This window comes from Aythya fuligula, chromosome 5 (genome assembly GCF_009819795.1).
Source record: "Aythya fuligula isolate bAytFul2 chromosome 5, bAytFul2.pri, whole genome shotgun sequence".
Classification (NCBI taxonomy): domain Eukaryota; kingdom Metazoa; phylum Chordata; class Aves; order Anseriformes; family Anatidae; genus Aythya; species Aythya fuligula.
In genome coordinates, this window is record NC_045563.1 from 44,483,308 (window position 1) to 44,499,071 (window position 15,764).

General features: G+C 39.8%; 1 protein-coding gene across 3 annotated transcripts in view; it reads left to right on the forward strand.

The window, feature by feature from the left end:
- Nucleotides 1-15,764, forward strand: part of AKAP6 (A-kinase anchoring protein 6) — a 269,691-nt gene that overhangs the window by 107,433 nt on the left and 146,494 nt on the right. For all 3 annotated transcript variants that reach the window (XM_032187818.1, XM_032187820.1, XM_032187819.1), the window contains exon 5: nucleotides 6,542-6,664. In XM_032187818.1, coding sequence (XP_032043709.1) covers nucleotides 6,542-6,664 — 123 coding nt within the window. The remainder of the gene's footprint in view (nucleotides 1-6,541; nucleotides 6,665-15,764) is intronic.

The following is a 15,764-nucleotide window of genomic DNA, read 5'->3' on the forward strand; positions in this document are numbered from 1 at the left end:
TAGCTTCCTTTAGCGCATATACCTATGCATATTATATGTAAAGGGATCTTGTATCAAACATATACACAAAATATCTAGGGATCTTGTATCAAACATATACACAAAATATCTAAGATACTGCTGGTTTTAGTGCAAAATATAAAAATAAAAAAGTTGCATTTTTCAGTAGAGTAAAAATTCCTTTTTTTTTTCTTTTTCTTTTTGTAATCATAAATGTACTGTCTCTTAGACTAGAGCTCAAAATTACAGAACTTGGCTTTAGTTTGTTTCCATTCTAAATGTGGTCTAATAAAAAGCTGGATTTGTAAAGTGATAGCTGCGGCTAAGAAGGAAACTTCCTCCTTTTCCATTCCATTCGATTAATGAAAGCTGAACTTCAAAGTCTAAATGAGATCATTTGAAGTGCTAAAATTATTGAACACCAGAACTGTTTACTTTCCTATCTGACAAAAAAAAAAAAAAAAAAAGAGAGAGAGACTGTAATGTAAAAGTAAAATTTGACCACTGAAATGAAGCTAGGAAACTTTAAAATTCTAATGTAAGAAGCAATGTTCTCTGAGTTGAGAGGCATTTTGTGCATAATTTTAAGTGACTCACTCGATAGTCATGCTTTTTTTTTTTTTTTTTTTTTTTTTTTTTTCCCATGACTGTGACAGTAAAAGCTTTCCTGGGAGGTCTCAGTTGTGTTCTGGTCAGAAAAATGCAATCCAAGGAGAATATGTCTGAGTAACACCCCTGACAAGCTAAGAAAATAAGTAGGGATATCATCAGGGACTGGAGACTTTCTACAGTTTCATAAGCACTCATGTTAGCACTAGTTTTACAGTTGTTCTCAAAAGTTTCAATGTTGATCAACTGCTTGTTATTTTGCTGACAGCCGGTAACATTTCTCCTGGGCTCTATTTAGTCTTTTTTCCGATATGGGCATCAGCTGTGCCAACAGCTCCAGGGAAACTGTGGCTAGGCCAGGTGGTACCAACACTTCTTTGACTGACTCATGCGATGGTGATGAGCATCAGCCTCAGGTCTGCTCCCACAAGCTAGGAAGAGGAAAGTCTGTTGCTAGCTTGTTTCTGGGCTTTGGCCAGAGGTGGGGTGAGCATCTGAAGCTCAGTGGGAAAGTGGAACAGGGGACTGTGGAAGCTGGAGACGCAGGCGTGAGGAACTCCTGGGCTGTGCTCAGAGAGTCAGCAGCAGGGTGCTGGTAGTGAGCAGGTAGGTGTGCTGAACAGCTGTGAGAAAGAAGGAACACTCAGATAGGGTCCAGGAAAAAAGGTAAAAGAAATGGAGTCAGGCACAAACACTTGCAATGCCAAAGATGACCAATTTCTGTGATCATTTGAAGTATTTAATTTTTCTGACACACACTTGGGATAGATAGAATGCACAGTCCTACTAAGTGTAATGAGTCGCATGTGAGACTTGTTCATCTGACCACCTCTGGAGGCCTCACTGCCCTGCTCCAGGGTTTCTTGTGCTGGCAGCAGACCACCACAGCTGCTTTCCCACATGCCCGACACCACCACTCAGCCTAACCCAAGATCCTCTGACCAACAATATGGGCTGTAGGGAGCCCCATGTAGTACCTGGGGGATGTCTGTCTTTGGTAGGCCCTTACATTTAAAAGAACCAGGGTGGAAGGCACCATTCCGAGCGCCCCCCTCCTTGGCCTGACATATGTGGCCTTTGGCCTCTGTCCTGATCCATCCCTACCCTTTCGTCTGACTCAAGCAAATTCTCGTGTCTTACAGCTCAAAAAATGTGAGAGTTCTGGTCATTAATGAGGAAGTCTCAGGATCTCTAGTTAAATCCCACCATTTAAAAAAATTCTTTGGTTAATTAATCCTTTAATTTTATAGAACAAATGAATTAAGTGTGTTTTCATTTCATAAGACCGCCAGCACCAAAGTAGAAACACTGAGTTATAGCCGTTTTTCTCTCAGTTCTTACAATTGTCTTTCTTTTTAATTCTTATCCATCCAGAACAAATAGAATTAGACCACAAAAAATAACTTTGTACATGCCAAATTTCAAATTAAGCCATTTTTGCTCTAGCTTTGTTCAGGGATGTGTGATTAGAACTTTTTCCTCTCCCTAGGAAAATCTGTAAAATTGTCATAAAACAAAATGAAAAGCTGAATGATTTAATGGTGAATGTTTTAAAATTTTCTACATGGGGAATGGGAAAAGCTTTATCATTATTTGCAAACTTTACTACAGAAGTTGCTACAAATCATCCAGTAAGCAACTTTTTTTTTTTTTTTCTTCTGTACTAACAGCACAGAATAAGAATAGCATTATGCCGTGTCATGTAGGGGCTTGAGTTTTTTTAATAACATCTAGCTTGCTGGCACAGTACAAAACTATTACTTTCACAAAACTGAACCAGCTGGTCAAGAGGCAAAGACTGGATTATACTGGTGCTCCATTTTTCTGTTCTGTTCCCCTTTTTTCTCCCTGAGGAATTCTTGTACAGTAATTTCTAGCTTCAATGTGGATGACTTTGGGTTTTTGACTTCCAAGAAGTTGTGATGGAAAATACAAGTTTAATTTTCTTTTACCAAGGCATCAGTTGGGTAGATTTTACAGTATTTTCATTATAAGCATGATAGTGTCTAGATCAGATACTTAATTTGTATAAATCAGCAAAACTATACTGAAGTTTATCTGATTGAAACTCTTCCACACCTTAAGATTGTTGAAGGAAAATATAAGCTCAAACAGAAAAACCAGGAAGGTAAAAAGTGTCTAGGAAGGGATGTGAAGTGGTTTCTTGTGCATCTGTATAAAATGAAGGAAACTGAAAAAATATTCTGTGTTTGTTATAATTTGTCTTCCTATAAGTTTCCTTCACTGAGTACTCGATTTGGATTCAGGATTGCATATTAGGTCTTACCCTTTGTTTTGATAAAATTAGTGCTGTAGCCTATTTTTAAAGCATAGTTTTATGCTCCGTCAGAGTCTCATGGTAGATTCTTCTCTATTGGAAGACTGTTTTCTCCCTATTACTTTTTAAGACTCATTTTATTGATATCTTTTGTTGAAAACATGTATATTCTGAAAAATGTCCTGAATGACGAGAAAAGCAACTATGTCATGTAATTTGAGTCACTGTGTACGTGGGCATTGTTGATTATTTTCCATTCCGACTAACCAGGCTATAAAGGACGCCAGGTTGCTTAATCTGTGGAAGGGCAGCGGTCCTTCTGTAGGGGTGGTTTTGGGCTCCCATTTCTGTTCATGAGACTTGAGGAGAGCAGAGACATGGCTTTGTATATCTGACAGGACTACTTGGCCCATCGAGAGGGCAGGTGCTCCTTCTCGGGGTGCCAGGCAGCGTGTGGCCGCCTGCCTTTGGCTGGCTGAACCAACAGCTGAGTCGGCGGAGGCAGAGTCGTTTGTGTCAGATAGAGGCTGATGGTGAGGGCTGGGTTGGATCTCAGAGCCCACAGATAGCCATCCCTGGACAGAAGTCAAAGGGGAGAAGGGAGAGTTCAGCAGAACGAGCAAACTGTAGGGCTGCGCATCTCTCCAAAGCTGCTGCAGTCAATTATATTCGCACAGGTTTTAAGTTCTAGTCCAGAGCTGCCTTCCAGGCAGGGATGAGTTACGAGGCTGGGGGTCGGATGATAGAGGTGGCATCAGGCTATAAAAATAAGCTGGAATCATAGGCACTGCACTATGAAAAGAAAACCCACAACCAAAAAGCAAGCAAACGAAAATAACCAAAACTAATCGGAGCATGGTTTGATCTGTCGGCATCCACTGGGCTCAAAGTGCGCCGCCCGCGGTTCTCCCGGGAGGGCACTGCGGGGGCTGGGGCCACCCGCAGCCGGGCCGGGCCGGGGCCGGGGATCCCCTCGGGGGCAGCAGCGGGTCCGTGCCGGCCCAGGCCGTGCCGGCAGGTGGCGCTGCGGGCCCAGGCACGGCGGGCGCGCGGGCGGCGCTCCCTCAGCCGGCGGCCCCGCGCGGCCCGGCCCGGCTCGGCCTTCTCCTCCTTCCCCTCCGATATATTCAGTCTCTGCAGATGTGTTCTTCCGAACGTTTTCAATAAAATTTTATAACGGTGTTAAGGATAAAGAATAAAAATAGCAGGAGTGTCGCGAGTGGCGCTGCCGGGCAGGAAAAAATTCCCCGCGGCAGGGAGGGAGCGGGGCTGCCCTCCCGTCTCCCCGCCCGGCTGGAGGCTTGTGCCCGGCCGCCATGGTGGACCGGAGGGCGCCCCTCAGCGTGGTTCTGTGTGCCTGCATTTCGTACAGTTCCCTGCGGGCCTTCCCTGCACGACACTGCAGCCTGCTGGGGTGCCCGCCCTTTCCCGGGCCCTGTGGCTCGGTGGCAGCCAGAGGCCAGCCCAGCGCAGGCAAAAGGGTCCAGGATGCTGGTGCTTGAGTGTTTCCAAACACGAGTGTAAAATATGCTCTGAAACAGGACCGGTTTTGTGAGACGGCAGAAGTAATCCCACTGCCGATAGCTGCATTTGGTACTCGTGCAAGCCTGCAGTGTTTCTGAGCACCCTTTTGAAGGCATGCAGACATCATGTACTGCGGGCAGATGTTATACGTGTCTGTCTTTGTAAAATACAAGATGCGTGTACAAGAGAGAGCCTTTCTTCATTTTTTTTTTTTTCGTGTGCTTACCATATCACCTTGTCTCTCAAGGACAGCACATTGCTAAAATACAGGCAGAGATTTATTGGAGGCACTAGGACTTTACTCCTCCTGCTCCTCTCCCTGTCAGCTCACTTCTCCCACTCCTCTGCCAGTTTGGCATCTCTTAACATTCTGCTGCGAGCTGGAAAAAAGCAAGCAACACTGTGTAAGGAGTCAAGGGAACACGTTGGCCCTTACCCATTCCCCACTCTGTCCTACAGCCTGACATGGGGAATGTGGTTCTTGTGCCATGACTTGTAGTGAGAGAGGAGATGCAGCCACCTTCATTGCTTGCCCCAGACTAGACACCCATGATCTAAGTCAGCAGGTCTGCAGGGTTGTGTCTCCTGTCTTCCTTCCCCCATTGTAGAACATCCCAATAAACAGCCTACAGTGAAAACTGCTGAACAAGTTTTTTTCCTTATAGTGCTTTGGGATATGGTGGGTTCCATGGACAGAGGTGGCAATAGACTCATTCTGGGTGCTCACAGTGACTTATCAAAGATATAATAATAATTAAAACAAGGTCTACAGAGTGCCCAGTGAGTGCTGACATGTCCACAGTATGCATGGAGCATCGTGCCAGAGGACTGCCACTTGATCCTTATGGCAGGAGTTGACTAGTGGACACTGCTTCTTGGCACAGTGTTGGGCCAATATAACTATACTACTGTGAATTTTAGAGTATGATTGGCTCTGTTTGACCTATTTTATTACAATTGCATTTCTTTATATAACACAGCTGTGCCCCAAAGCCCAAACTCCTGTTTCTATCTCAGTTTGAATTCCAATTTCAGGTATCGCTTTGGAGAAGGGGATGTTAGGGTCCTGAGTGACTCAGGAATCTTAAAGTTTTATTCTTAGCTTCATTTTAGCTATCTGAATAGACTAATAATTACCAGAAATCATTCCATAAATAAAGTGATAAGAGTGAGGTACTGTGTATACTGAACTGTTGACCAACTGGAAATTAAAATTCACACCAGACTCTGGAACTCAGTCAATAGCCAATAATATAACCAGCATTAGACCTAACTTAATCCAGTCTTAGGATGCTTGTAATAGATGGCCATTCCTCTTCAGAGTTAATTTTCAGGCTGCCTATAAACATCACGGTCAGTTTATTCCATTTACAGTCTTGCTTTGCAGTGAATAAGACTTCAGTAAAATTATCTCTACTCAGTATGTGCCTATAGTATCATCCAATCATGTAAATTCAGGGGCACTATTTTTAATCAGACAATATAATTGGTACTAATCTTGCAATAAATGGTGCTCCTGAGAAGCAGGAGCTCCTGTCTTCTCAGGAGCACCATCTGTGTGGCTCATATGCAATCAGTGATATTTATATTAAATGTTATATATTCTGCCTCACCTACTGTTTGATTTCGTCTCTCAGAGTCTCAACCCAGGAATCAAAACAGGAATCACAAGACCCAAGTTCTGACAAGTAGTTTCTTCCTTCAGTCTAACAATGTGTATCGTGTTAATGCAGCTTTGTTCAGCACTTTTTTTCAACCAAAAGTGCTCATGCTACACCCAGTCTCCCCAGTGCAAGGTCAACTGTAATCTATATGCAACTTTACATATACCCCCCTCATATCTTCTAAAACCTTGATATTTTTTCCATTTCATTGCAGTCACATGGATTTTACATTGTCCTGTCCCAAAATGTCACCTTAGATTATACCCCAAAACACTGTTCTGCTCTTCATTTATTAGAAGGCTACTTACTATTTTTTTTTCTCCTTGTATGCTTGCAAAAGGCAAATGTTTACTGTACAGTACACTCTCTCAGCGTAAAAAAAATAAAATAGAGCATACATTTTTCAGATTGCCATTTTACTAACAAATATGCTTCTCTTGTTCTTTCTTTTTTCTTATCTGGTAAGGGGTTTGTAAGCAAGCTGGATGAATTCATTCACTGGTTAAATGAAGCCATGGAAACAACAGAGAATTGGACTCCTCCTAAAGCGGAGACAGACAGCCTTAAACTGTACCTGGAGACACACTTGGTAGGACAAGATTATACTATGATTGCTATCAGTAATTGAAGTGTTCTGCTGTGCTTTTTATTTGATTATTATTTTTTAATTACTAGTGTGCATCTATATTTTAATGTAAGATTTGCAGCATTGCAGTTTATTTTAATGAAAACACCAACAAATTATTCCTGTATTTGAAATATGTACTGATTGCTTTTTAAAAACTAAATTAAAAGCCAAATTTACATTGCCATTCAGAAATGATCTCCAAAATTGAAAGAAAATTTTGATAGCAAAAAGAGAATATTTTTTTTTCTGCGGATAATTCTAGGGTTTTTACAATGTTATAACATTAAGAAAGCTTCCTTACTAGGAAAGAACTCTTATTCTCTCCCCCACAGTTTTTAATATAGCACAGAGTCATGTAAATAAAATATTTGAAATAATTATTTCAATCATTTTACTTGATATGCTTTTCTGTCATGTAATTAATACAACTGTCACTAACCTTGTTCTTGTGCAAAAAGCTAAAACATTGGGTGGAAGTAGAAAAACTTGGATGAATAATCTTCAGAATATATTACAGGCTAGAATTATAGATTGAGAAATATTTGATAAACATCATGAGGCTTACACTGAATTCTTCCAAGAACTGCTTCTGGTTATGAGGAGGTAAAACAAAAACCTGAATTAAACCAAATATTAAGTCCTCAAAACCAACATTTTATGCCATAGGTAAAGAATAGAGATCAATGTATGCTGTTCGATGCATAGATATCTTGATAAGTAAATGAGTGTATCTGGCAAAAAGGGACAAAGAAAAAAAAGAATGGAAAATTAAGAATTTCCTTTGCCTTCTGCCCAAATCTTAGGCTCTTGCCAAAATAAGTTGGAAGAAGTGATGAGTACTATTTTGTAGCCAATGAGCTAGAACCTGTAGCTGGATAAAACATTGCAGTAAACCCCCATCAGAGAACCAAACACCCCAAGCTTGTTTTCATTGCCATTGTGTGATAATCTGATGGTGAGAACTTGCTTGACAGTCCCAGGAATTCACGTGATGCATTACAGGAAAAAATGTTATCCTGCTCCGTACAGTAATAATGGAGTGACCATTATTAAATTAATCATTTAAGCATAAGCTAACCACATACAACATTAGAACCTAACGGAAACCTGTTTTCAGAATTTCAGCTATATGGAAAACTCTTTTGTGTCTTTTGTTCTTAAACATTTCTATTGTGGTAGTGCCTATGGGCAGCAACTAGACTAAGTGCACATCGTGGTAGGCTATAAAATACAATGTGAGGACTTTGCAGTCTTGCCTTACATTGCAGATTTCAGAATGTTTGGCAGGGAGTTTGGATTTTTCTCTTGTACTGCGCGTATTTACTCACATGTGCTAATGTGGATTCCCATGATGTTTGCAGGTGCTCTGAAAACACAGAGTACATAGTGAGATCAGACCTCCAAAAAGGCAGTGGTGATTTCAATTTGTTTTCCCCTTACAACATGAAACTTTTGGAAACATGAATTTTTATGAGTAGAACAGTAATTTTCAGTTCTGATTGGATAAAAAGAAACATATACATGTGCTATCCCAGGAACCTGACAAATCACTGGCACCAGTAATGCTCAGGTTCTTTTTCCCCGTCTTCCATGTGGAGGAGAGCAGTGGCTCTTTTGCTGCAAGTTGCTTCCAACTTTGTCTTGTGGTTCTTTGGGAGGTGAGGCCAAAACCATTTAATGTGTTGACTGGAATGTGGACTGGTAGCCCTCAGCCTGGCTCTGGTTCATTGCTAAGGGTAGTCAGAATAAATGAGTATGTGGATACTTGCACAACTCCAATTTCCCCTGTAGGTACTTAGTTTCCCAGCTGTACTCTGTAGTGTATTTGCTGATAATTATTTTAATTTGGGGTAAGGAAATCTTTTTTTCTAATTGTGGGAGTGTACCTGAGGTGTTACATGTTTCGGGATGACCATTTTATGAAACAAGGTGGATCTTAGGGGTGTGGTTTTTTTCTTTATTTCTGTGAAGAACTAAAATGTCTAAAGAACAGCCGATTTCAATTTGATGATATAATTATTTTTATGGCACATACAGTCAGTGAAAAATCATTGCAAAGCCTGAAAAACAGTAACTGTGACTTCTCCTTTTGAATTTCAGGAAACATATGCTATCATTCGTTTCTACACAGCAGAATTGAATTATTAAAATAGAGCATTTTTATAGTGGGAAGATAGAGTTATTTGTATTAATTAGATTGTCAACTTTTCAGTGGCATTTGTCTGACAGAAATCCTAATCTGTGTTTAAACAGAAGTATATGAACTTCAATTCACATTAAGCTCAATGTTAAAATTTCCCTAGACTGAGCATTGAAAGACAACACTGATCAAGGTTTTTGGGAGGATACTTATACTAATTTTCTTCTTTTGCCAGTTATACAGGTAGTCACCCTAAACTGAGATTTGGTGAACTAAAAGGAGCTTAATATTAAATTAACAAATAAATAAATTTAGGTTTCAGTCTCATGAGTTCATAGTACAGACACCCAAAGCAAACTACCCTGAAAAAGAAAGGAAGTATGTTGGTTCTTTTCTACAAATCGCATCTGCAGTAGTGAATCTCATAACTATTATTCGTCACTGGTGCAGATTTTCTGGTTGTAGAAAGAGTGAAAACTCAGTGTAGATTAGTATTTTTATTTTTATTAGTAGAGACAAGGCCTTAGCCCTTGGCAGAAATTATCAATTTCACCACCTGTGATATTGTTTTGTTGGAAGTATGTTCGTTACAATAACAAAATTAGTGCCATAAAGAGAGAATATTTTGCATTCATGAATAAAATCTATGCTGTCAAAATCTAAGAAAAGGAAATATGGGAAAAGGAAACCAGAAAAATGTTCTTGTTCCTTTTCTTGTCATTGGCTGGGAAAAGTTTGGCAGAGGAGACAAGGACAAAGATGTGAATGTTCTACAAACTTTCTGCTGTATAAAATTCTTGATTGTCATTTTAGGATCCCAATGTAAGTGATTGGTAAAGGTTTAAATCTAAAATTTTCTCCTCTCTCAGCCTTGCTTTTCTACATCTTTGCCACTTTGAGAAATGGTGTGATGTAGACACTTCAAGACAGCATGTTTATTGAAAACAAAAACCACCCCCCTACAACACTAATTTACTGGAATCTTTGCATAAGGTGATGCTCACATGACGAGCCAAATCTCTTGAACAGGATGGCAATGCAAGTTTCTGTTACAAGTGTCCTTGTAATGACAGCTTCAGCTTAAATTGCTAGGCCTCCCCAGACTCATGTTCTAGTTAATTAATTAATTAATTCTAGAATTAATTAATTCTAGTTAATTCTTGTATATGGCCTGGCAAGATTGTCCACCCTGGATGTTAATCAGTGCTCCGAAGCATACATGTACATGTAGTGATTATCTATTGGCCATGGCCAATAACCAGCAAGAGCTGCCTGCAGGATTCCCTGGAACTGTGTGAAGGTCCCACCCGGAGAGCTCCTGAAATAATGAGTGAAGCATTTTGTTGTGAATGTGGTGAGGCACTCTGGCAGTTGACGCTTCTCAAGGTGGTCAGTTGTCCCCAGTCTGCCCATTATCTCATCTGTGCAGACACAAGTTGGGGAGTTCCTGGGCCACCCAGGGAATTAACAGCTAAGTGCACACAGGCACAGCCCTGATACCCAGATACAACACAGTTATTATTATTAACCATAGGCCAAACTGGAATTTCATTCTTACTGCAGTTACAAGTTAAACTCCGTGGAATTTCCCACAATGAGTAACCATAAAGTTTGATGAGCGTGAGTTTTTCTACAAAATGAAGGGTAAGCTACATCTAGGATGAGATGTGCCAAAACAGATGATCTTCAAGTTGGAGCATAGTTTTCATTTCAAAAAGTTTAGATGGCCATTCTTTAAAAAAAATAATAAAAAAAAAATTCTTCTTAAGATATGGGAGTTTTGAGAGTTGTATTGTCTAAAGGAAAATGGAATAAAAAATTTCCTGCGTCCAATAGAAATGTTTCTGGCCACATCATGGCTCAGCACTAAACAGCACTCAGCTGTAAATGGCAAACATGTTCATACAGAAAATAGGTTGTATTTTCACCCTTAAGAAATTGTGTTGGTAATGTAATGATGCTTCTGTGATTCCTTATGATAACTGATCATCTGTTTGTAACAAGTCTGCTATGTCTGAAAAAAAAATCATTCTTATCTCCCTGGAAAATAACATTTTCTGAAAAATGTCAGTTTATAGAAGTATTAAGTACCTGTTCTCATTGAAAGTAAGGTAAAATACACATGCCTTGGGCTAATCTACTGGCTGTCTTTGTGGTAGTGTGGTAACAGTGATTTTATTGAAGGCATTAAAGGTTCTGAAATGACTAAGTTATGTACTATGCTTTTGCTGGATGGGCATTTTCTTCCAATGTTCATTGCAGCCAATTTAGATTTTTTCCTCAAAACACACAATGATATCTGCAGGATGATTGTGATAAAGACTCTGAGCACCATGACTGGACTAATCTCTTGCTTTAAATCAGTTTAACCTATTGTTAATTTCAGTTTCTGAATTTTGTACTGTTATCATGAAAGGTATTTTGCGTATGCATTAGTTCCTGAATATTTGTCATTTTATATAGGAAGCAGTCTGCAGAATGTACTGTTCAGAGATAGAAACTAAAACCAGCAGTTTTCAAATAGCATAACCAAATAAATGGAATTAATAGGAAGTCAGAAATCAACCTTAAACAAAGGGAATACATGTATATTTTCAGTTGTAGTATTCAGCTTACAAAATCTGGAAACCAAATAACATCTGTGTAAGTCTTTCTGGTTTTTGAGTTAAAGTGCCTAAGAACTTCAGAACAGTGTTGCTGTCATTTAATGCACTCCATTGTACCTGTGGTACAGTCTGGAGCCAGAGTGCGTATAGGTGCTGACAGTGGGAAAAAATATAGATTTCTAAAAACAATTTGGATTGTTCTTTTGAACTACAGTTTCCTGTGACTTTTTTCGTGACTTACTAAGAGAGAAAAAATACACTAAGAAAATCCAGGTATATGTTCTGCTACTCATGGTTGTGCTGACCAATACAGAAATGCTGCACTTGATCTAAAACTATTTCCTGTAAGGTAATGCAGTGAAGAACTGACACATGTTTATTCTTTGTAAGGAGAAGTGGGTGTTGTTTATCCTCCCAGCACCACAGAAATAGGAGGCCTATTATGATGGAGTTCTGTTATTACTATGTATATTTCTCATGAAGGAGGGGACTGTCCATTTGTTGTTCTCCCATGCCATTGCTACCAGCTCTTGCCGCACAGTGCCATTCAGGAGTTTCATTTTTGCACTGCTTTGTGCAAACCAGTAGCATAAGCAAAAATTCCTCAACAATTTTCTCAGAGACTGAGTGGCTTGAATACTGTTAAGAGTGCCACTTTCCTAAACCTGATGTCCAAATTCGTGGTTACCTAACCTTGTGTAGGTATTCTGTACAGGTGTGGATTAAAAAATAAAAATAAAAATGCATCTACTTGTTTTGTTGTTTGCTTCAAACCTCCCCAGGACTCCTTTGCTTCTCTTTATTACCAACCAAAATGTACATAGTTGTGCATAGGAAGGGAAAACACATTGGTTGTGTTATAAATTGCACATACAGAGCACAAAATGTGACCTATTTGAGAGGAGTGGATTTTAAAATTAAAATATTGGTGTTCTTGTTTATGTATCTATCTGAATTACGTATTTGTGGGTCAGAGGATGTACTCCACAGGAGACCATCCCAGCTTTTCTAGTTCTGAGAGCTTGGACCCTCTGAGAGTAAAACTTGTAACACTGCCTGACTTTGTCCACTTCTGCATGGTGGTTGAGAAAAATAACTGCTCAAGCTGACAACCTGGCCCAGATCTGGATCTACAACTGTTTCTGGACAAAGGAGACATTAAACCAGGGACAAAGAAGCATATTAGGATGTCATCATAAAGTAAATTCTTCTACTGAAGGAGAAGGGGAAATTATAATGTCAAAAATTTAAACTCTATCACCTGTGATGATTTTGAATTCTTTTGATCCATATATAGAAATATATACTATGAACAAGTTTAACCTATGTCTGGACTTTTTTTCTTTTTAATTCGTGATGCTTGATGTTTGAAAAACTTAGCATTTTATTTTCACTACTATCAAGGATGCTATTAAGGTAAGAATGTTTGCTTTGGAAGAGGCAATGATCAGATCCTTGAAACTGTTCTTTTGCGTAAAAGAATGTAGAGGGTGTTTTGTTCCTCAGAGTGTGTGTTAAATGCCTGATGTACCTTTGTTAGAAAACAAGTCCAAACACATTCATAGAGCACGTGAAAACCCAGCTTGTTCAGACTTTGGGAAATTATTACATTCATTTGCAATTGTAGGTGAAGCTGGCCCAGGCAGGGTGGCTTGATTTGCTAGTCTTTCAAATACTCCCCCCATCAAGACTCACCACCTAAAACTGTGAAACTCTTGGTTATTAAGGTATCCTAAAACATAGGTTCTGAAAGCTTGAGCTATGAAAGTTAGATTCCAGGGGGTCCATTGTGTTCATGGACTGCAGAAGAAATTGTTTGCATTCAGAGCCTATAATAATATAATGAAATAAAACCACCCTTATACAGTAGTTTAAACTAACTTGATGACTGAAAAAGTATTTCATCGAAGTTCTGACTTCAAAGCTTTATAGCAATTGTCTAATAATCAGTCTTGGAATGACAACTTGATAATGGTCTTTAAAATTAATTCATCAATGTAACAACTTTTGAAACACCTTTAGGAAAAAAAAAACACACTTTGATTTGAAAGTAATGTTTATTTTATTAATAAACTGCATAATGATTATATAGGAACTCTGTTAGTTGTAATTTCTGTCTATTAAAATGTGTGCTGTTACTTGTAATTTTAGTATGCTGGTATCATCAGTGTAGATGTAGTCTGTAAATTGTTTTTGAAAATAGAATTCAATTTATTTTAGATTTTTTCTGAGATTGGAAATCATTAAAAGAATATAAAGCCAGGATCTCAAAGGACAAACAAGCACACTCGAAGCAACATTTAAAGTATATTTGTTTTCACCTACTTGCCAAGAGCTATGGTCTGCTCCTGTGGGTTCTGTGCTGTGTTACTCAAAGGCATAGTATTGTTCATACTTTAAGTACTGGAAATAATACAGTTGTTGTCTGTGTTTTGGTATTTGCAATGCCAAAGCTTTCAATAGAAATATAGAAACTTCAGAGCATGAATGGAGGTTGTGATTGGCATTCTTTTCTCTTTGGTTCTCCTATGAATTTATTTTTCATTTCTTAATTTTACAGATGTTTTGGATTAATAATTTGTGATGTTACATAGCTTATTAGATATATTTTATCCTGGAGGCATTTTAGGTCAATCTTTAAAATGTATAAAACCTTACATCAGCAGATATATAAAAAGCAAATTATATCTGCCTTAAATTCCCCTGAAATTTTAATAGAACTAAAATCCTTCAAGGATTGTTCTAAAACTACACAGTGTTTCTTAGTTCCAATGTGTGCTTTTCATTCTGTAAGTGGAAATTTATTTTTAAATAATACGGGGATATTTGTTTCCCCTTAGTAACTCCACATTTGCAAAGGCTGCTATGCCCAATACATTTATCTTTGGGTCAGAAAACTCTTCTCAGGTTTGGATTTTTTTTTCTGCATGTGGTAGGACAACATAATATAGACGTATTTTGGTCAGATAGTTTTCCAGGGTTGGTAGGTCGCCAGGTGGGAAAGTTGTGCTTAGAAACATATAAGACCAGCAGTCACATGTCATCATGATAGAAAAGGAAGTCAGAAGACTGTGACTTTTGCAGGTTATTTCCTGAATATCTCTAGAAGACCAGCAGTTATCCATGGTGGACTGGATGTGCAGTTCACCATGCTTATGGTAATTTAGCAGTTATTCTTTGCATAGTCCTTTTGTCCATGGTCTTCCCTGCCTGTGCTTCCATCCCTTGTTTGTTGATAATAAACAAACTATGACTTGATTTAGGGAGCCTCAAGTTAATGTTTTTTGTGTTGGTTTTTTTTTTTTTTTTTAATAATGTGTAATGTGTAAAGAGATAGTTTCAAAGAGAAATTTGTGTTGTGAAACTCACAAAGATTAGAGCTGGCAGCAGAAAAAATATCACAGAATCACAGAATCACAGAATTTCTAGGTTGGAAGAGACCTCAAGATCATCGAGTCCAACCTCTGACCTAACGCTAGCAGTCCCCACTAAACCATATCCCTAAGCTCCACATCTAAACCTCTTTTGAAGACTTCCAGGGATGGTGACTCCACCACTTCCCTGGGCAGCCTGTTCCAATGCCTCACAACCCTTTCAGTAAAGAAGTTCTTCCTAACATCTAACCTAAAACTCCCCTGGCTCAACTTAAGTCCATTCCCCCTCGTCCTGTCACCAGGCACGTGGGAGAACAGACCAACCCCCACCTCGCTACAGCCTCCCTTGAGGTACCTATAGAGAGCGATAAGGTCGCCCCTGAGCCTCCTCTTCTCCAGGCTGAACAAGCCCAGCTCCCTCAGCTGCTCCTCGTAGGACTTGTTTTCCGGGCCCCTCACCAGCTTCGTCGCCCTTCTCTGCACCCGCTCAAGCACCTCGATGTCCTTCTTGTAGCGAGGGGCCCAAAACTGAACACAGTACTCGAGGTGCAGCCTCACCAGAGCCAAGTACAGGGGGACAATCACCTCCCTAGCCCTGCTGGTCACACTGTTTCTGATACAAGCCAGGATGCCGTTGGCCTTCTTGGCCACCTGAGCACACTGCTGGCTCATATTCAGCTGACTATCCACCATCACTCCCAGGTCCTTCTCTGCCTGGCAGCTTTCCAACCATTCCTCTCCCAGCCTGTAGCTCTGCTTGGGGTTATTGCGCCCCAGGTGCAGGACCCGGCACTTGGCGTTGTTGAACTTCATGCAGTTGACCTCAGCCCATCGGTGCAGCCTATCCAGATCCTCCTGCAGAGCTTTCCTACCCTCAAGCAGATCGACACACGCACCTAACTTGGTGTCATCTGCAAACTTACTGAGGGTGCACTCGATGC